Below are 22,194 nucleotides of genomic sequence, written 5' to 3' on the forward strand. Positions count from 1 at the left end.
GCGTACATATTTAAGAAAAGATATTCTTTTACTTCCTTTTTTTTTATTTGAGACATATCTTTTGGGTTTTTTGTTTATCATTTGGTTGTGTTTTGATATTTCATTTTTATTTTTGTTGTTGGAAGAAGTGTAAATAAGTTCCAACGAGGGAAATCCATTGACAGAAATAAAGCTAGGAAATTCAAAAGACAACATACCAAGAGAACGAGACACACGCCACAGCATGAGGAGCTAAGTGAACCCCACTTAAAGCCACAGCTAAGTTGTGGATTTATCATGCAAATAAATAACTTGATTCCTAACTTTAACCTAATAGGTCTTCGCATATATATTATATTTCAGTAATGACATTTAGAAAATATATCTGTTAAAAGCAATGAGACTGCCAATTTTAAATTTGAAATATAATGTACATTTCTACTGTATAGCGGATTTTTACGTGTATAATATACCATTCCTTATAAACCTTTTGAATGTAAACATATAAACAAATCTGATTTATTGTCATCTATGTTTATTTTTATTTAAATAGAGTTAACACTAAAGTAGACTATACTTTTACATTTATCACTTCATATATATCAACGATCATCAATGCAAAATGTGTTTCCATGTCTATTTTAAAGTCTAAAGTTTTTTTTAATTTGTCAAATCTTTGCACTGGTGTCCATAAAAATATGGAGCGTATGCCAAAAAATAATAACAAATACACATGACAAACAGTAACAGTGCATATTTATTAAATTATTTATTCATTAACCACGCCTTAAATTAATACCAGGAGACATATAGTAATTTTATTCCAAAAACACTTTGAAATGCATTCATTCATATTAATTTGATTGTTTTGAGAAAAAAAAACATGTACTATTCAATTTAAATGATGGAAACTGAGACTTAAACATGTAAAAAATGATTGATTAAACAGACTAATACCAAAAAACAAATTCCATTTATTTGGAAGTTTTGATACAAGACAAGTCATACAGTTTAATTAAAGTTTTTACAGTATAACTCTGATACACATGACTTATTATGTATAGTCATCATGAGTGGTTCATCACTGCTGACTAACTATGTAAAGTCAGCATGAGTGATTCGTCACTGGTGACTAACTATGGATAGTCATCATGAGTGTTTCGACACTGGTGACAAACTATGTATAAGCATCATTAGTGCCAGTGTTTTTCATTGATGACTTACTATACATTGTCGTCATTACTGGTTTGTGACTATGCAGTGTCATCATCATTGGTTCGTCACGGTGACTTACTATCAATTGCTGTCACTCGTGACTTACTTTGCATGGTGATCAATATTGGTTTGTCACTTGTGACTAACTTTGCACTTTTACCATGAGTGTTTGACTACATATTATCATTGATTTACTGGTAGCGGGTCTACTTTGATAGCTTCAGCAGGGATCAAGATTTAACACAATTTCAAGAAAACAATAACTACAAAATCTTATTGGATATTTTATCATTTTTATGTTAGCATTGTTTTTATCAATGTTTATTCGGATATACACTTTTTTAACATTCTGATTAAATGGCTTCTATACCCTTATCCTAGGAAAAACTCACAATCTTATATTAACAAATACGCTGATCCTCGCAAAATATGTTTCTATGTTCTCTAACTGTTTTGTTTTAGCTAAATTTTGCTCTTAATTACTCAAAAGGTACATTGATTTGTGATAAATATTATACTTCTATATTGTATAGGATCTTACTCTGTTCGGCTTGTTAAGAAACCCCTAGAAGAAAGACATTTTTTCGTGTAAAAATCATTCGACTTTAAGAATTAGTACTTATGTAAAATAAATGTCAATTTCTTCAAACAAAATGTAATATAAAATACGTCTATAACGTTATTGAATATTGGAAAAAACCTTGATTTAAAATACATTGAGGTACACTGAATATATTTAGTGATAATTTATAATACCACACCTAACAGATACAAATTAAAATATATAAGAAATATACACAAACTTAAGTTATAGTTAAGATACTGCTAAATTAATAAAAATTTCAGTTAATTTTTAATTCGAGCTAAGGCCTCAAAATCCCGTAGATGCCATTTTAGTTCTACTTTTGTTACGTATCTTGATTTATATGAATTAACTATCAAACCTTTTGTCAAAAAATGTTCTTATTAAAAGTAAAGAGTGGTGAGATAAATGATAAAGAGGATTATATGTAACAAACAAGCAACTGTTTTGGTTTTATTTTTTAAAACTAATTAAACGAATGCAAAAATATAAGATCAATATGAATATTTTCTTTCCTAATCATCTGCAAAAGTATTTCACATGTATTTACATTTTTCAATTGTAAAAATTGTTAAAAAATTTCAATTACTCTGCATGACAATATACCATTAGTTGACATTTGAAACTTTGATTTTATTTTGGCAAAGAAAAAATTTTAGTAGTTCACTTTCAATTTGTTTTACGATTCTTGTATATTTTTGTAGAGACAAACACACTTACAATAAAACTGTATATATACATAAAACTTAGTAAGCATTCAAATATTGAAAAAAGTCATAATTATTTACATCAGTCAGTATTTCACATAGGAAATACAAATGATATCACAATTGCTATAAAAAAGTCTACACTTTGAGTCTCTCGCCATCTGGAAACTTTTTCTGTTCACATAAGTGGGTATTTGGTGCACATCAACTTCACAAATTCTGAAATAAGATAAAGATAGTTTTGATAAGTCAATGTATAATTGTATTAGTTATTTGTAAGTTTCATCTTGTGTAGTAAGTACTAAGTTTGATTATTCTCTCCAGTGAACTGCTGTGTTTTTGTATGAGTGCCAGAAATAAAATATTGTCAAGATCTTTGTAGCACGAAGCTTCTATCAGTAATTAAATGGAAACACATTGGCAAATGAGGAATCGTTTGGTATTCTAATTAACCCTTTGTACCATGTGGAAAGATTTCCAATATCACGAACAAGTTACTGTCAACAAATAAGACAAAATAGCGACTGACAAAGTTATTAGCAAGTGCTTGTAATAATAAATCAACAGAACAAACGAAATTTGCAACCTAATACTAGACACATGATATAGAAAATACAACAGAATCTGAAATGGAAATTGAATATATTGTGTCTCAAATAAGTAAGATCACGTTTTACTTCATAACTGAACAGAGAGCAGAACAGTATTTTTTTTTAAATCATGATCTAGATTAGATAAGTTAATCATATATTATTTATTCACTCTGAGCTATAAAACTGATATACTCTATACATTATAGATTGCCGCAATAAATTAGGTTAATCGAGCAAAAATTATAGTAAGCAGATACCTTAAGCAAACTATAGTTTAAGTAAGGTGTACAATGGAAACTATTGTTTGCGGAAGGTTTATTGAGTTGTATATATGTAGTGTAAAACCCTATAAAGTATTTATGGGCATTAATTGTGTTTAACATACAAATTACTACCCCGCAAAAGATTAAAGGCTACAATACGATATTACTCAAACACGTTTTGACAAAACTTAAACAAACAAAAAAATGTTTGAAATGAGTAAAGATTACGTTTGTGGAAGAGTTCACAAAGTGTAGCTGTCGAAAGTAAAATTATTCATTCTGGCCAGGATAGGAAAATATATTTAACTTCCTATTTCACAAAGAAATAGGTATATATAGTTGATAAGATAGTATCTGTAATATCAGGTAAGTCAAAACTGCACTGTACCCAAGGCATTTAGCATGACTAGGTTAATAACATGATAATGTCATGGGCATGATTCTATGAGTTTAAGAAAATAGAATTAGAACGCAGATAAACATTTTCTTTTTAACACATTCAGTATGGTTGATGTAAGAAATACCATTTTTATTAACTATTTCAGGTAGTAGACCTGGGGTAAGGTAGGTAATCCACATTGAAAGAATTTTAGTCACTAGAGCGTTTGAACGACTCCTAATACGCAAGCTTCAAAGTGATATTGATGTTAAAGGGAAATAACTCCAAGAAAGGGTTCAACTTGTAGAACAAAGTTACCAGCCCCAAGTAACTCTGCTCATTGGAAGTATTGATTAAGTGTTTCAACTCTACCGGTGCACCTGGTCCATGCTCCCAGTTTTTAGTGGAGTCCGAGTTGCTCATTTGCTTTTGTTACTTTGTGTGTATGATTTTAGGCACTGTATGTTCTTTGTTGTGTATGTCTATTTTCCATGTCTGGTCTTTGTTCCTGGATTACATTCTTTTGATTACCGCTATAACCTTGGTTCCCTTGATTACTCTTTCAAATGGGTACATTGAGGAATATATTGTATAAGGTGGCAAAACGTTTGAAATGATACCTTTTGCGGCAAATGAAGATTACTCTAAATGTGATATGAAAATTGAAATATGAAATGACCTCTGTCATGAGACAGTACGGCTAACCAATAACATTGCCAGTTTTATAACTTCTTAACTTTTTAGAGTTATCTTTCCTATAATTCCTTACAAGACTTTAAGCTTTCTGTTTTCATTTTGTTGCTTTGTTCAGAATATGGCTCTATCCAGCACTGAACTACGTTAAGCATATAATTTTGTCCCTTCGTGCAGAAGTATAAATATTTGTATGACATTAATTATCAATAGTAGTTGACTCAAGCTGTGCCTGGCAATGCCCTTTCATCAATATATGTCATCATAATTTAATACTTAGTAACATTATTGAATATTAAGATGATTTTAGCCATAATGATTAATTATCAAAAAAATATTACAATACCTTACCCTACTATCATTAAAACATTTAAAAAAAAACACGGTGAACTTTTCTGAATTTTTTTTTATTGATTAGCATATGAATAGTCCATATAATATCAGTTTTGTACGAAAATTGAATGCTGAATTGTTTGCAAAATAGAGGTTTTTATATAAGCCAATGGCTGAAAATTAAAAGCCTAGTATTTCTTTTACAAAATGGAAAGAATACAATTTGATGTTAAATCTGATATATTAATCATTTTAAAGTGTATTTGACTTAATATTCATTTATTTATTTAAATATATTGTCAAAATGACCCTAAAATACTAGATATGGTTCAGTTTGGCCAATGATTCAGATTTTCAAAAAATGCAATATTTTAGCCTTCATTGTTCAAAATCTGAATTTTCTTTAAAATTTGACAATTGATGCCCCAAGTTAGTGCAAAATCATGTAAAAAATTAAAGAAAATTGAATTATGGGAACATTTTGGGGGTACCACAGGTCAACTACCTTAAGCTAATTAATGCAATGCGACAATTTGTCAATTTTATGTTAAATCACTTGCATTAGTTGACAAAAACAGTAATTTATACTCATTCGGGAAAACATGTTGTGACCTCTTATGAAATATTGGTCAGTCCAATTGTAACGTTGATTGGTTCAATTAAAGCACACCCCACTTATCAACATTTGCAAAAAAGTTGAACATGGACATTTATATCTAATAATAAAAAATATCAATGTTTTGTGTTCAAAGAATCCGTGCCAAGTATGTCTAACAAAGAGCGAGCATTATAAATGCAAACTGAAAGACATGTTTTACTGCACAAACATTAGTAATCAATTGTATTAGCCACTGTAAATAGGAGAGCGAACGGTTATTACTTTAAATTTTCCCGTAGTGCATTTCTGAGAATGTTCATTAAACAGTTAATATATAACGCGTATTTAGGTGCACAATTTCATTCGCGAAGTAAAACCTATAATAAACGAATAAATCGAACCTAAAGGAAAAAAATGAAAAAAAGAAAGACACTAGAAAAATCGAAGGACACAAAAAAATAAATTCAATTTAAGACATACATCCATAGGTATAGCGTTATATTAGTTTAGGATTTAAGTAAAAGGTAAGTTGTTATCTACTATTCTAGAAACACCCGTCCACATGCAATCATGTCTAGTAAAATCAATGACGGGTGAGTCAAACCTAGTCAAAAGTGGCAAATCACCGACTTTGACATAATATGACTACACAACTATATAATACTTGTACACTTGGTGTGAAATCTAACGACAAAAAAAAGAACCGTTACTTAACATGTTAATACAGAAAAAAAAAATTGTAACAATTCTATGGAAACAGCTTTTACTGAACTTTGTTATTTTGGGTACTGATTAAAGGATTGTGTAGTAAAAGTTTTACCTTCGTAATTCATTCTACCATCGTAATCAACGTCAACCTCTCTGATCATTTCTTCCACTTCCTCCAGTGTAAGTTTTTCTCCTAAATTCATCATACATAACCTGAGTTCATCAGCATCTATATAACCATTTCCATCACGATCAAACATTTTAAATGCCTCTTTTAAAGCAAGTTCGTGATCCTCTTCATCCAAATCTTTACTCATCACTACTTCTAAGAAATCTTCAAATTCAACAGAACCCGTTCCTAGAAAATGATTTTCACACACACTGAAACTCATCTTTTTCAAATGCTTGAACTGTATGAACTAATTATTTGAAAGACCTGAATATAGGTTTTATCAGTGTAAATGTGTAATTTAATTTATTCGTGTATTTATTTTTCAACAACCAATTTTGTTTATAACAACTTGACTTGTTTCATATCATACATAATTAAGCAAAATAGCCAACACCTGTGTCGAGACAACAAAACTTCCAAAGGGCTAAAGTTGGTACATGTAATTACGTGTATAGAAATTCAAATTGAGCAACTACTGTTTTTCAGTAATAAAATAAAAATTGAGCCACAAGATTAGCAAGAAAATGTGTAAAATCTCAAAACGGTTTAATTGCACTATGTTCTACATAAACTATATCCCTTGTGAGACTGTACCGGGAATCTGTACACGTTTGGAAAGTAGAACATTAAAAAAAAACGGAATTAAAATGTATTTTCTCATCAAAGAGTAATGCTCTACAAGACTCAACTATTGCAGCTATCACGATTTGTTGATGAATATGATATCTATTGAAATTCGATGTAATATAACAAGTGATTTTTATGTAATATGACTTGTAGAATTCAGTGAGACGTCGATATTATGTAAAACATCAAATACAAAATTTCTCACTTATTTATAATATTTTTAATCAGTGGCGGATCCACGGGACCCACCCCCTCCTTAGAAAATTGCAATTTTTAAAAATTTTTGAAAAATTGTTTATGATACCCTCAGAATGCAGGATTTGAGATTTAAAATTTCAAAATTTACTTGGAGGCATGCCCCAAACCCCCTTGGTCAATTCGGATCACTTCGTGGTCCTCACCGGTGATTTTTTGTTTTGGCCCCCTTACCTAAAACTCTGAATCCGCCACTGATAATGTCTATAAACAAGAGGCTCCCAGGAGCCTGAATCGCTTCGCTTACCTAGTTAAAGTTTGTCTTTCAAGGGCAATAATTTATCAAGGAGTTTTTCTAACAATTTTGACTAAAGAAGACTTTGGTAGGACTTATCATAAGGATCATTTCAGCAATTAAATGTTTCTTTCTATCTATTAAAGTTTTCAGGATATTGGCTGAAAACTGTAAAACAAAAGATAGAAAAAACGACATTTTTCATCTAACAAGGACAATAACTCTTACAAAGAGTCCCTTGATAATTTTAATCTATGAAGACTTTTGAAGGTCTTATCATAAGGATCATTTCAGCAATTGAAAGGGTTTGACTAAACCTAATGGTTTTGGAGATATATACGAAAAACTACTGTTTGACCCCTATGTCCTACTTGTTTTTCGACGGATCTAAAATCCCCACATAAGTTCTATGCAGGATACCCCCAAAAAACATTTATACCAAGTTTGGTTCCAATTGGTCAAATACTGTTAGAGGAGAACATTTTTGAAAGAAATGACAATAGAAAAAAAACGTTGACAAAGGGCAATTACTCCAACATGGCTAAACAGTTAGAAAATTTGACCACAGATAGATCTCATCATGTTGAACACTGTTATCACGTCCGAATTTGGCTGAACCTAATTGTTTTGGAGATATATGCGAAAAACTATTATATTATCCCAATTTTTTTTAGTAACAGCCGCCATGTTTTTCGACGGATCAAAAATCCCGTCAGTTCTATGCAGGATACCTCAAGAAACATCCATACCAAGTTTGGTTCTAATTAGTCAAGTAGTATCAGGGGAGACAGTATTGAAAAATATTAAAGACGGAGGACGACTACGGACGCCAAGTGACCAAGTGATGGCAATAGCTCAAATGGCCTTTGGCAAGGTGAGCTAAAAACTTAAAAAAAAAGAGCATTTTTTCAGTTATGAAAAATAGTGTCAGATTGAATAACAATTTTCATTGGTAAAAGGCGAGGTATAGTTCCCCTGTCTGTTCCCCATTTTCTTAATTCATCTTCTGTACTAGGAGTAGTGCTACTCACTTGATTATATAGTACTGTGGTGCTGAAGGAGTAATCAAGGGAATCAAGATTCTAACGGTAATCAAAAGAATATAATCAAGGGACAAAGACCAGACATGGAAAACAGACATACACAACATAGAACATAAAGCAACTAAAATAATACATACAAAGTAACAAAAGCAACTGAGCAACTTGAAATCCACTAAAAACTGAAGGCATGGACCAGGTGCATCGGTAGGGTAGGTGCTGCTTGATAGATTTTGATGCCCAAGAAGGCATAAAGCAAAATATGCAAATTATATAAGTGTTCCATAGTTGTTACATCTTATGAGTGCGATAGAACATTCATCATTAACTGATTTCGTTGTGGTTCTTTTAACTTTTAATTACTCGCTCTAAAACACCATGAAATGAGTGTTTCTATATAGTGTTACCAAAAAAGTTAACAAATATAAGCAAGGAAATCATGATTAGAACGAGGAACAAAATATCCATAATAAGAGGGCAAATTCCAAGAAAAACAATACACAGAGTAACTTAACAATACACATAGAAATAATAGAATAAATCAGCAACCCAGACTCTTCTTAAAAAAGGGGGGGGAATAAAATAAGATAAATAAGACCAATGGAGTTCTTCTCTAGTATAATTTTGTTTCACCATAATCATGAATTTAGGCTGGTTCTAAATCTGCTTGTATTTTGATTGGAGATGTTTTGAAGTTATATTTATATGCCATGGATGTCTTATATTCAAAGTTGAACTCGTTATATACGAATAGCTGATAATGATTATCCAAGAACTGTACATCCTACGCATCATGGTTTAGCTTTTTTCATCTATTACATGAACTGTCAACTTTAATCACTATACGTTTCTATACATACTATCATGGTCGACCTCGTCTATCATTTCTTGTATTTCAAGTTCTGTAGGGTTGTGGCCCAAGGACCTGAGTATAACGCCTAATTTGTGGGTAGAAATCACTCCATCGTGGTCTTTATCATACAAGTTAAATGCTTCTCTGTATTCTGGATAAAACATAGAAATCAGAACATTTTGTTAAGCCTATAATTCAATTATATTGGTGAATGTTAGCAAACACATCTTTCTATTTTTACTCCGCGTCTGTTCTTTTTGTTGAATTTTGCAGATGCCTTGTTTATGTACTAACATATAGACACAATCATCATATTCAACGAAATGATGACTTAATTTTCCTTGATGGATTATACGATTTGTCCAAATCTACTCGAATGAAAGTGCAATTTTTTTTTCTAAAGTAATCATTTGCTATATAATTTCCTGGGGCGAAAAATGTTTAATTTTTATTATCATCATGATTATTATTACGATACTTTTTTCAGACATAATATAGGTCAGATGGATGCTAATAGCTGTCACGACAACGATATTGAGTCGAACAAAGACAAAATTAAAAGATAAAAAATTGTAAAAAGAAGATAAATGCATTAATACAAAATGTTCTTTACTATAATAATTAAGTTTTTTTCCGTAAAAGCAGAACTAGATAAAAGAATCATTTGTGTTTACACAGTCATGTTCTTTAAATTTAAGTCATTTAAACTTATTATGTTGTTATTAACATAGCCGTCGTAAATTATGCTTAAAAAGATTACTTAAATTACCTCGAACTTTATCCTCCTGTATTTGGCTCAACTGCAAAACAAAACAATAGAGTAAAAGAATACATTTTTTTTTCGAAAATAGTAGACAAATCAATGATAAGATTAAAATACATACCTGTAATAAAGGGTACTCTCTGAGTGTCTCCAAGGTGGTCATTTAATACATGTCAAGCAGATATGGAAATGAGCTATATAGGAGTTTAATGACATTTGAACTATAACTAATGTTATATGTTCCATTCATCTAATTACCTTATTTAAACTTAAATTGACTATATGCTTGAAATTTACTATATCGTGATAGTGTTGGTAATGTCATCAATATAACATGTCCTAAATTAGATATATGTTATATTTACCACGATGTATTCAGCTATTTCAGTTATTTGCAGTACATGTTTTATAGAAGTTCGACTGTGTTGAGTTAATTGAATGTGTAATTTTCATTTTGATATCACCTTTTTATCTTAAGATATGAAAGAAACTTCCTTCATATCTTGAAAAATAACCAATAATACCGCACTTGATACTGTTGTCTTTCCTGAGCTAGTTGTTTTTCATTTAAATGATTGCATAGAAATCCGTTTAGCTTTTCTTTATATTAAAAACGCAGATGAAGACTATAAAAAGGACATGGTTACGGTATTTATACATCTAAAGCATTGCTCATATGTATCAATTTCATTTCATGAGTTAATATAATTCGTCAACAGTGTTTTTGAAAATGAAGCTAAAATGGAAAAGAGTTATCAAGGGAACCAAGGTCACGATAATGAAATGAAATGTTAGTCATTTGTTATAAAACCTACCACAGATTTTTCTGACCATTTAGATCCTCCTTCATCTTTTGATGCCATATTAAAATATCTTCCATAATTCTACTCTCTTGTGAGTATAGACGACGGGATTAAACTATGATACCTCAAATTTACCACAAAATAATATATGACATCCGATAATTGCATTAAATATATACAAATCTTCGCGTACCTGTCTCGGGTTATTTTTAGAAAACCTTCGTAATTTCAGTTGTCATCCAAAATAAACAAGCTACATACAACTGTTAATTATACCATGCAAAAACCAACTCTGTTTGTTAAAAGAAAAAGTCATCCCATTACAACAAAATTTAATAGAGAAAACAGAATGACTTGAGATAATCCCACCTAACAACAAGAACTCAGTGTTCAGAGTGTTGCCAATAAAGAGAACAAACAGAACGTGAGCAGCACACATACACACGTGCTTAAATAGATAACGGATGGCATGCCTCAAAGTTTGTAAATATCATCGCCAATGAACCACTCAGAAACATGGTCAAATAGTAAAAGGAAAAAAACATTACCAATACAGTTATGCTGATTTAAGTAGAGTCGATACTCATTCAACAAAAAGGGGTGGAGTTCTGTGTATGCACACAGATTCATCGCCAATACTGGCTATTTATGCGTTTCGTGGTAATAGGAATTTCCAAACGATAGTCTCAGAGCATCTTCCAAAGAAATATTTTAATGGTGGTAATACAACAATCAACACTTATGTCATATATCGCTTTCTACAAGATTCATGAAGAACAATACTACCCCCAGCACCTCCCTCCCAACCCTTACTTTATGATCTGGCTTTGAGCTGCTTGTCTTAGTGTCTTGGTGTACTTATTATATGAAATCAGTGGGTGTCAAGAAAATTTCATCAAATGGGATAGACAAACAAGAAGATAACTGGGCTATTCCTTTACTACAAAGATTGCTATGGTGCAGTGTAATTTACTCCTGTAATTATTACCACAAAATAGTGATTAAAGCGAACTAACACTGTAATATTTTCCCTATTGATAAAGGCAAATAATCAAGTTTTAATGCAAAAGCCTGTCGTAGCTGCGTGGGTTGTCTAGACTGTCCTTAAAAGTCATCTACATGTATTGAAACAAGGTTATATTGCCGCAAGACAACTTTATCGCTTCAAATGTTTACGATCAACATTATGTTGCCATCTCCACTAAAAGAACAAATTTGATCACAATAATGCAGTTTCATCAAGATTTGAAACATATTGGTAGGTGCTAGAAAAGCAAAGTATGCTTAGCCTACCAGTACACAGTTTCCACAAACCCAGTCTTTGGTAGAGTCCTTAATTCAACAGTTCATGTGTGTACTATTTTTTTTAAAGTTAAGTTGTGTAATTGATAGTGTTACGTCTATGTTTTAACAATTTTTAAAATATGCCGAATCATTATTTTATGGTAGATTTTATTCGTTTCGCAATATTATAAACGTGTAAAAATGCCAATTTGGAATTTTTGTACATTTTCAGAAATTTCTTTTGGAAAATTATATGAAGTTTGAATCTAGATTCTGACATCAACGGATAATAAACAGTATGTGAACATTAAATACTAATATTCAATCGAAATATGTAATACTTGTAAATGAATACGGAAAATTTGTATTCTGCTACAAGTGCGAGTTAATAAAAACTTATGAATACAAAAATATCAATCATATTCACTACAAATATATATGCTGTACACGTGTTTCAAGGAGTAACCTATTAAGAGCAGCATTAGAATGCAATATATAGGACGGTTTATATCCAAAAATGAATAGTACACAAGAAGTACTAAATACCAAAACTGGCGAAAAAGGAAGTCAAATCAATTACCGAGAGGTTCTACCATGTGCTATACAAGGAATAAAGCCTCGGCGTTTTAGGTATTTTGAAGTTTGTAATATTGCAAATTTTGATAAATATGATAAAGGAAATCTGATATAATACAGAGTCAGACAAGCCTGACTACTGGGTTGACGAATACCCTCGGGGCCTCAGGTCCACCAGGAGTGGCATTGACCCGGTGGTATAAATTATAAAAAAAATATAATCTTATATATTGCAAATTTCGATTTGCTGAACACGTGTTTTAAGGAATAATCCCTCATCAGCAGCATTAGAATCAAATATACAGGAAGATCTTTATCCAAAAAATAATTGTATACAAGAAATACTCAAAATCAAAACAATCAAAACAGGAGGCCAAATCAATCACTGAGAGGTTCTACAACATACAAGAAATGAAGCCACAAATCAATCACTGAGAGGTTTTACAACATACAAGGAATGAAGCGCCAAATCAATCACTGAGAGGTTCTACAACATACAAGGAATGAAGCCACAAATCAATCACTGAGAGGTTCTACAACATACAAGGAATGAAGCCACAATCAATCACTGAGAGGTTCTACAACATACAAGGAATGAAGCCACAATCAATCACTGAGAGGTTCTACAACATACAAGGAATGAAGCGCCAAATCAATCACTGAGAGGTTCTACAACACGCAAGGAATGAAGCCACAATCAATCACTGAGAGGTTCTACAACATACAAGGAATGAAGCGCCAAATCAATCACTGAGAGGTTCTACAACACGCAAGGAATGAAGCCACAATCAGTCACTGAGAGGTTCTACAACATACAAGGAATGAAGCCACAAATCAATCACTGAGAGGTTCTACAACATACAAGGAATGAAGCCACAAATCAATCACTGAGAGGTTCTACAACATACAAGGAATGAAGCCATATTGTTTCCGATAATTAGAAATTTTTAATACTGCAAATTTTGATAAATATGATAAATAAAATCTGATATAATTCGGGCCAGACAAGTCTGAATACTGGGTTAGTGATTATCATCAGGGACTTAGAGAAACGTTTATCATTACAAGAATTCTATAATCGCTAATGTTGAGTTTCAAACAGTTCGATTAATAAAGTAATGTTAACGGTAATGAATGAATAACAGTGTCATCTTGCGTTACTTCCCCTTTAAGCCCGACCATTGAAAATCTTGTATTAAAAATCTATCCGATGTCAATGGAAACTTTCGGTCCCATAAAAAGAATTAAATTTTGTTTTGACATGTTGATGACGAATATAATATAATTTATAACAAATTTATATTGATTATGGAGCCAGAATGCTTTTAGAATTTGGAGCGACATAAAATTTTCCCCATTTTATTTTCTTTGAAGAAGAAAAAGGTCTGCGAATAGAGGTGTTCATCGGGCTGTTTATCTAATTGAAAGAACCTTTTCCACCAAACTGGTCAAATATATTGTCTATCACAATGTTTAACACAGTAATGATTTTATTTTTTAATTTAGAATTATTTTTTAAATATCTAGTGTACGATCTTAAGAAAATCTTATAAACATACTATTCTACTGGTATTTCTAAAACTGTCGGTGCCATTGATAGAATCTCAATTTTTGTCTGGTGAAGTATGTTTTAGGTACTCTGCAACCGAAATTGGGAACGACAAAAGTATTTAGTTAAAATGAGCGGAGTAACAACTCTGTTTAGTTTGCAGAATAAAACACAGTATTTAGAGAAACAGGTCTGATATACTTAATACGTATTTTTATTGTTGCATGCTAAGACGTTTCTGTGCTCTTACCGTTTAATTATCTTTGTATTGTTTTCACGTGTGCAATACAATATCAGTAGCCATTAGCAGTGATTAGAACTATTAAGCAAGCCCTCAAATGTCGCGTCTGATTACTTACATTTGTACCAGGTACTGCCATACATATAGGCTTGAGTGGTGGCCATTAGTATTGGATAGGTGCTCCAATTAACCAAAGTCGGTACTGCTTTTGTTTACTTTGACATTTTGTCATGTCTCACTTTAATGACTCATTTTGTTAGACTTGTGCCAAAACTCATACGTTAATCTCGTATAAACAAACACTGCAGACAGTAATTGAAACATAAAATAATAAATTTACAAGCCAATAAAAGCATCAATGTAGGCCAAATGAATAAATTGTCATATGAAATTATTGATGATATAATGTAAAAACTTAAAAATTCAGTTTAAAAAAAGACACAACGTAAGGTAGATTAACAGCTAAATTATGAAGTGTATACGAATTATAATGATTGATTAGTGATTGATTAACTTGCAATAAAAAGTTACATTTAATTGGATGTGATCTGTGTTACTCGTCTGCCACTATATTCAGCAGGTTGCAATCGCCTTTTAAATGCACTGAATCTTCTTACGAAAAATAGACTACGTAAGGCACACTGTTCCTTCTATCAACATTAAATGGTATCATTTACAAATTTATCTTATGAATTGATCAATGTACTGATTTTCACGATGGAGTATTTTTTTTACCAAAAAGACAACATTGGTAGAACTTACATCCACGATTTTTACCAATATTTTTAACCAATAGTGACTTTGAATACTTTTGGTCTCTGTTAAAACGGTAATTATTTTATGTCTGAAAAGTTATTTTCTCCATTTTACCCTGACTGGGTTCTGCCACAGGAGTTTAATCCCCGATTTATCCTGACAGGATTCTACCTCAGGAGTTTAATTCATTATTTACTGTCAAAGTACGTTTATTCGTGGGTACCAATTTTCGTGGTTTAGGGGAAAATGATCAGTTCGTGGATTCTTGAATTTATTGATTTGACAACTCCATCATACAAATAAATGGAAAATTTCCTTTTCGTTGGGAACCAAATTTCGTGGTTTACCAAACTCACCAAATCCACGAAAATTGGTACCCAACGAACAATAATACTCTCACAGTATCCTGACTGGGTTTTATCTCGGGATTTTATCAAGAAAAGGCCGTAACCTGACTGGGATCTACCTCAGGTTGTTAGGTACTTTGTCTTATTGTAACACCTTATTTTTGTTTGCATGTTCACGTATGTAATTTTATGTATATTTTTGCTAGTGAAGAGAGTGGCCCCTAAGAAGCCAAAAAATGATAAAGTTTGTTTAAAGATGTATTTTATTGTATATATGATTTGTTGCTTAGTGCTACTTAATTTTATATTGTATACTATTGTAGATTGCATTTAAACTTTGTGCAATACAAGTCTTCAGTATAAATAACGATGGGTCAGACCCATCAAAAATTCTAGAGATTATCAACACTCAGATTAAATAGCAATAGGAAGAAAGATTGCCTCGAGACAATTGCATGACATGACTTCCCAAATACGCACCATTCATATATACATTCACATATCATTCTCTATATAAATCATTCAACTATAACATTTGAGAACACAACATCTTTTGAAATGGAAAATTGTACATGAAATAACACAAACTCACGAAATAGATAAAGTACCTGTTGACAGAGGGTGTATTTCAATGACAAATTCTAGCTCCAGGTGAAAAATGTGTAAGTCAAAATTAAATGGTATCATTCACAAATTAATCTTATGAATTGATCAATATACTGGTTTTCACGATGGAGTATTTTTTTTTTTTTTTTTTTTTTTTGTCAAACAGAAAACATTGGTAGAACTTATATCTACAATTATTACTATCATATTTTTAACCAATAATAACTTTGAATACTTTTGGTCTCTGTTTTTTACAGTAATTATTTTATGCCTGAAAAGTCATTTTAAAATTTATAACAATTTTTTCATATTGCGCTATTCAATGAGACAAAGTATAATATATTTCCTTTCGTATTTCGGAAAACATGTGTATGATTCTTGTGAAATGATTTTAAATTATCCCTGTTATTGTTATTATTTTTTTCAGAAGAAGGGACATCCCAAAAATATTATTTTTGAAGAGTGTGATCTCCAAGTCTTTATGTTCCATGTAAACGTATAAATCATACGATTGGAATAGAAAATATACTGTTGGGAAAAAGTGTTTGACCATGTTTCTGTTTTTTTTTTTTTTTTTTTTTTGTTTGTTTTTTTTTTTTAATCATCAATGGATTGCTCAGAAAATGGTTTTGAAATTCCCAACAAAGCAATAAAAGTTTGCACAAAATAAAGAGTTTTCACCTTTTTTCGATGAATTTCAATGCTTTCTATGTAATTTATTTCCATTTATTTCCCGTGGCAGTTAATCAAAAACCAACATTCAACTTTGAGAAAGGATGTATTTGTGGTATACAGAATTATTTGCGATAAAACTATTTTAGAGAATCACACATTATAAGCCTCTGTCTGGTTTTTAGGCAGAGCTGTACTTAATTAATTACCTTATGTATACGCGCTCTGTTCGTACTACATCGAATAATTAACACATATGGCCGACATCATGTCCAATAATCGCTATTTTTAAGAAAAAGAACCGCTTTCACTTGCGCTATTTCAGAATATAAAATGACTTTAAAGAGGCTTACATGAAGGATTGTCGATCTTCCATTTTTGATCCTAAATACGGGATCAACTACCCTATGTACCCTTGGTTTGAGTATGAATGCATTTTTACGGGTCTAATTACGTGAATTTTCTAAATGTTTTTTCTTTAATTTTGATAAACTATATTTCATTATTTTCCGTTGTTATTAAAGCATCATCACTGTTTCGGACTCTTTCCAGAATGCCACACTAGCTAAAAACGACAATTCTTTTTCTAATAATGTTCTTTTTAACCATTACGCCCCGCTACGCATCATGCGTAACTTATATATGATATTTTCTCGTGTGAATATGTAATATTGATATTTATTTGTAAAATTCGTTCTCAATTTCATCTTCGTCTGATCAATATCATGTCCGATTGTTTGAACTTTATCAATTAGATTGTGTGTGTGTGTTCGTGCCGATTCTGGATTCTTGGTCATATATGTATATTTTTGTTTATCTGATTGTCTTATTCCTGCCGAATATCTATGATTTATGTCGTTGACATTATGCCCTTTAAAAGATCTTTAGTTTTCAGAAGTACATGAATGAAACATCTTGTCATTGCAACTTCTCTTAAACTATTGACAGAGTTTCACAAAACTTTGTATGTAGTAAGGACATAATATTTAGTTATGCATGTTACTGGCACTTTTAAATCATTATAACAAACACGTTTTCATGGGGACTTTTTTCACCATACGCATATACTTGTTCTCTCGCTCAAAATTATGTCTGCTCCTGACCGCAGCGTTGTACGAACTCCTACATACCATACATGTTTCAAACATTCATGGTACATAATGTCATGCATAATACCTGTAAAGGTAGACTGGTGCAAATGAGTTCTTTCGCAATTCAAACAATTAGAAAAAAAGTTTTATGGCGCAAATGATACCTCTAAAAAATATAGTTTGCGCAAAAGGGCGCTTCCAAAGATAACCACTAACTGTTAAAGGTTGGTTGGTAGATCGAGTTTGTTGGCTACATCAGGGTTTATCTTAACTTGCTTTGTCAGGTACTTGGTTAGTATCAGGTTTAACTGGTGGGTATATCAGTAAAAAATCTTGTTTTTCTACTTACGATCATTTTATGGAACATTTCAGTATGCTCCTTGCTGCTTGCTGAAGCATCCAGTTCTCCGGGAATAAATCCATATCCATCTTGCGGTTTGTTCATTCCTTCACATCTATATTTTGTGGAAAACAACGAAACAGTTATCTAGCACACAATCTACGTACATGTATCACCAACACCAGCTTAATTGCCCCTATATTAGATATTGACCAGTAAGTATCACCTTCAGTACGTAATGATGGGTATCTCTGTTTTGAATTAGTGACTGCTTTGATTAAGAACCATAGTCGTTCTTACGTACTAATTGACTAGCATTCTTTTTGTTTTAATTGCTAGACGAACCTATTATTTATGTTATCCAAACAGAGGGTGTTGGTACGAAATTCACCAATATGTATATAAACTTTTCAAGGAAAGCACGATTTGCCAAGAAAAGAGAGTTTATATGATAATCATATTAATGGTATGTCTTTTTCTCAAGTAAAGCATTGATGTTATAATTCTATTGTAGGAGTAGGTATGATAACCTATACAAATCGTCCTATTCTCGATTTCCATAAAAACGCTATCATATGCTCGCAATTAATTTTATGTCGAAACTGTTTAGATTATGACACGTTCCCAACAATTGCTTCGTGACGTAAGAATGTATATATGTACCTAAAGTCTGCACTTAACAAGTGGTTCTGCAATTCTACAGGTTATGGGATCACTTTGGTAAATTTGTAGGTAATTTCTTTTGAACACGCCTGAATGCAGGTTATGATTAATTCATCAGCACACTTACATTATAATCATGCCGTGTAATCGAAAAATTTCCCGACTTTTTTGTTAACATTAGGATGTTCCTGTTGTCTCGAAAATTAAGTAACATTCTAAGGTAAATGTTATAGCGTGAAAAAATTTAAAACTTATTTCTTGTAGGCTAAATTATTACATTAAATGTAAGTTTCAGGTGAAACCTTATATATTTATATTAGTTTCATACTATTACATAAAGTAATTATTTTGATTTTAGTTTAATTTAACTTGCATATCAGTCGAAGAAACAACTTATAGATTCTAAAGATTTTAAAAATTGCTTAAAATTCAAAGCATTTTTTATGCTCCAGAGTATGAAGAGTACAACGATCTACATGCTAGCATTTTTCATAATCTCAGTAGATCACGCGACATCACAAGGCGGTGGTGGTGGTGCTGGTGGTGGAGGCGGTCAGGACGGTGGGGGAGGAGGCGGTTCAGGAGGAGGGGGAAACTTACGAATAGTGAACGGAGGTAGACCTAGGTTTATAACTAAAGAAGCAAGTGGTAACCGGGGGCCTGGAAGACCGAAGGAAACAGATATAGACATCGCATTAAAAGTGAGAACCCCTGGTGTCAATATTTTGAGGAATTCTAGATGGAAGAAATAAAAACAAAGGTAAGACATCTTTGCGTAAAAATGTATACGCATTAATCCTAGTCATTGTAAGCATCAGTATAGCAGTTTTTCTTAATTACTGGTATATTGATAATATGCTAGTGCCATGTTATACATACAGAAAAAATGAGCCCAATCTCTTCCATTTGTGTGTTGTAATCAAACGTGATATAAGGCAAAACGAGCTTGCTGCACTGGTTAATTTGCCTCTCGGGCATAAAGGAGATATGAAAAAAATATACAAAACTAAACATTAAATATCTGTAGAATTTGTATATATACTGTCGGTTCTTAGATAAATAAAGATGTGTGGTACATATACATATACACGATACCATCAGTCAAATTATTATCAATATTCAACTGCAAAATGAGTGCATTTAACGGAAGTGAACAAAATTACATACATGAATAACACTCCATATACACCAATAAATAAATTGACATACGAACAACCAAAAAAGCTATTGACTTCAGAGTTCTAGTGAATCAGCTATAAAGTAGAAAACTGTACGAGGGGGCAAATTTGCGTACAAAGCAAAGAACAACATATAAACACACACAGAATACAATGAAACCGAAAAGTTAACGCAAAAACGAACAGCACGAAAATCCCTTTTTATTGTAATTGGAAACCTTTTGAATATCAACGCCTTTATTTATCAAACCAAGAAAAGAAAATTAAGTTATATACCGAAGGTGTCGGTCAACAAGTAATGTTTGACTGTTCTGTTATGAATTTGTCAATGTAATCATCTTTCAAACAGATACATTTTCCATCTATTTGATGCTAATAGGTATTATTTTCGGAACATATCCCCATAGCAACGCAGTCATCAATGTCGCTAAGAGAAAATGGTAAAAAAAAACATTATACATAACTTTCATTAATCCAAATATTTTACATCTATTTGTTAACTTAAGTTTTCGTGAACATTTTTTGACAGTCACACACTTTCATCTTCAAAATAATAAATTAAAAAAAACCTTGATTGCTCCTACTACATTTGATGTAATTCGTTCTTGAAATATTAAACTGTTTAATTTACCTCTTATAAACGATGTAATTTGTTAACTTTGTAAATAGGTTTTCGAAACTACAGTATGCCAAACTGTCAATCACACAAACACACACACACACGGGACTCGAACTCGTACCGCTGTGACATCTATGGCAACATCGCCTGCAATAAGTCCAGTGCCGTAGACCCTTCTATAAGATAACGTTATCTTCCCTGTATCAATTTGATCCGATGGGGCATTGTAGCGAATAGAGTTGTCACATTCTGACTGAGACGTTGTATAATATTGATTTGTTGTGACATGCATCATTAATTTGATCCTCTATCCTACATAATAACACCTAGATGAACTGTCCCGTGCTACCGTACATCGTGTGCTAAGTTACAGCCTTAGATTAATCCTACGAGGAGGAATGACCCGGCCAGCGAAAGCTATATTTTATATAGCCTAGCTGGCCTAGTGGTCTAGGGCGCTGGACTTAGTGCAGGGGGTGTTGCCGTAGATGTCACAGCGGTACGAGTTCGAGTCCCGCGGAGGAGAACGACCAAAGATTTGCATCGCAAATTTGACAGTTCGAAGATCGTTGGGAATTTTTCAGACCCTTCTATAAGTTAACGTTTTCTTCCCTGTATCAATTTGATGCGATGGAGCAGTGTAGCGAAGAGTCGTTGGCCTCGTGCAATAGAACACTTGATCATTCTCAGTACCTCAGGACAAATATTCTGGTCTATTGCATCAAACCCATTTAATAACTGTATATTTATACAAGGGTCTGAAAAATTCCCAACGATGTTAGAACTGTCAAATTCGCGAAGCAAATTTTTGGTCCTTCCCTCCGCGGGACTTGAACTCGTACCGCTGTGACATCTATGGCAACACCGCCCGCACATAGTCCAGCGCCCTAGACCACTCGACCAGTTAGGCTATATAAAAAATATAGCTTTCGCTGGCCTGTTCATTCCTCTATATAGATATAGCTATATGTGTGTGTGTGTGTGTGTGTGTGTAAAATCATAGCTTTGTTTTTAGCCAAACCTGTTTTTGTTTACAGTTTCACCAAGACTCTTCAGGTATGTGCTTAGGTAATGCATCATAACCAGGGATGGAAAACTACAATAGAGACACCATATTCACGTTGCTTGCAGTTGAAAAATTTTATTTTTTCTTTGTTAATGTTCAGTAATTGATACAGGCTTTAGTAAGGATTCGCCATAAACTCACTGAAAATGATATAGGTATAAGCAAATCAGAATAAAACTTCAGTTATGATGAAAGAAATTACGTCAATAATATAAACTCTTGCCCATCTTAATACATGTTTGACAACATTGATTCACTGGATTTGCACCATTTTCATTGCTTCTAGCCTACGGAAATTCTTTAAAATTCCATATTATATGATTAAATCTATGCAACAGTAAAAAAAATAGTCAAAAAGGAAAGTTGTTCAACAAATGGCAACGCCAAGGGAAAAATCGGAAAGCAGG

The 22,194-nt window shown here is 32.2% G+C and overlaps 2 protein-coding genes across 6 annotated transcripts; one reads left to right on the forward strand and one right to left on the reverse strand.

Moving 5' to 3' along the window:
• Nucleotides 1-497: 497 nt before the first annotated feature.
• Nucleotides 498-18,609, reverse strand: LOC148624084 (neo-calmodulin-like). Of its 4 annotated transcripts, none has more exons than XM_088566573.1 (5): nucleotides 18,271-18,609; nucleotides 10,003-10,033; nucleotides 9,241-9,384; nucleotides 6,164-6,409; nucleotides 498-2,703 (listed from the first exon to the last, which is right to left on the reverse strand). In XM_088566573.1, the coding sequence occupies exons 1-5, from the start codon at nucleotides 18,364-18,366 to the stop codon at nucleotides 2,663-2,665; spliced, it is 558 nt and encodes a 185-aa protein (XP_088422699.1). In that variant the 5' UTR covers nucleotides 18,367-18,609; the 3' UTR covers nucleotides 498-2,662. The 4 variants fall into 4 exon arrangements, with proteins under 4 accessions (XP_088422699.1, XP_088422702.1, XP_088422700.1 ...); XM_088566576.1 differs by lacking the exon at nucleotides 18,271-18,609 and adding an exon at nucleotides 14,568-14,652; XM_088566574.1 differs by lacking the exon at nucleotides 18,271-18,609 and adding an exon at nucleotides 10,812-11,168.
• Nucleotides 18,610-19,066: 457 nt separating this feature from the next.
• On the forward strand, nucleotides 19,067-21,960 carry LOC148624085 (uncharacterized). 2 transcript variants are annotated; one of them, XM_088571156.1, is made up of 3 exons: nucleotides 19,067-19,144; nucleotides 19,377-19,684; nucleotides 21,759-21,960. In XM_088571156.1, exon 2 carries the CDS (start codon nucleotides 19,380-19,382, stop codon nucleotides 19,674-19,676), a length of 297 nt encoding a protein of 98 aa, XP_088427282.1. In that variant the 5' UTR covers nucleotides 19,067-19,144; nucleotides 19,377-19,379; the 3' UTR covers nucleotides 19,677-19,684; nucleotides 21,759-21,960. The 2 variants fall into 2 exon arrangements, with proteins under 2 accessions (XP_088427282.1, XP_088427281.1); XM_088571155.1 differs by lacking the exon at nucleotides 19,067-19,144 and having other exon boundaries at nucleotides 19,335-19,684.
• The last annotated feature ends 234 nt before the right edge of the window (nucleotides 21,961-22,194 follow it).

Source organism: Perna viridis, chromosome 2 (genome assembly GCF_037379345.1).
Source record: "Perna viridis isolate PV_CMFRI_1.1 ecotype Kerala chromosome 2, ASM3737934v1, whole genome shotgun sequence".
NCBI lineage: Eukaryota > Metazoa > Mollusca > Bivalvia > Mytilida > Mytilidae > Perna > Perna viridis.

What these genes read in the sequence shown, in the direction of transcription:
- LOC148624084 (XM_088566573.1), bottom strand. Translation starts at nt 18,366, where the DNA reads ATGAACAAACCGCAAGATGGATATGGATTTATTCCCGGAGAACTGGAT. An exon ending in AAATGTTCCATAAAATGATC is followed by an intron (nt 10,034 to 18,270) that starts GTAAGTAGAAAA and finishes TTTGTTTTGCAG; the next exon opens with TTGAGCCAAATACAGGAGGA. An exon ending in TGGTAGAATGAATTACGAAG is followed by an intron (nt 2,704 to 6,163) that starts GTAAAACTTTTA and finishes ATCTTATTTCAG; the next exon opens with AATTTGTGAAGTTGATGTGC.
- LOC148624085 (XM_088571155.1), top strand. Translation starts at nt 19,368, where the DNA reads ATGCTCCAGAGTATGAAGAGTACAACGATCTACATGCTAGCATTTTTC.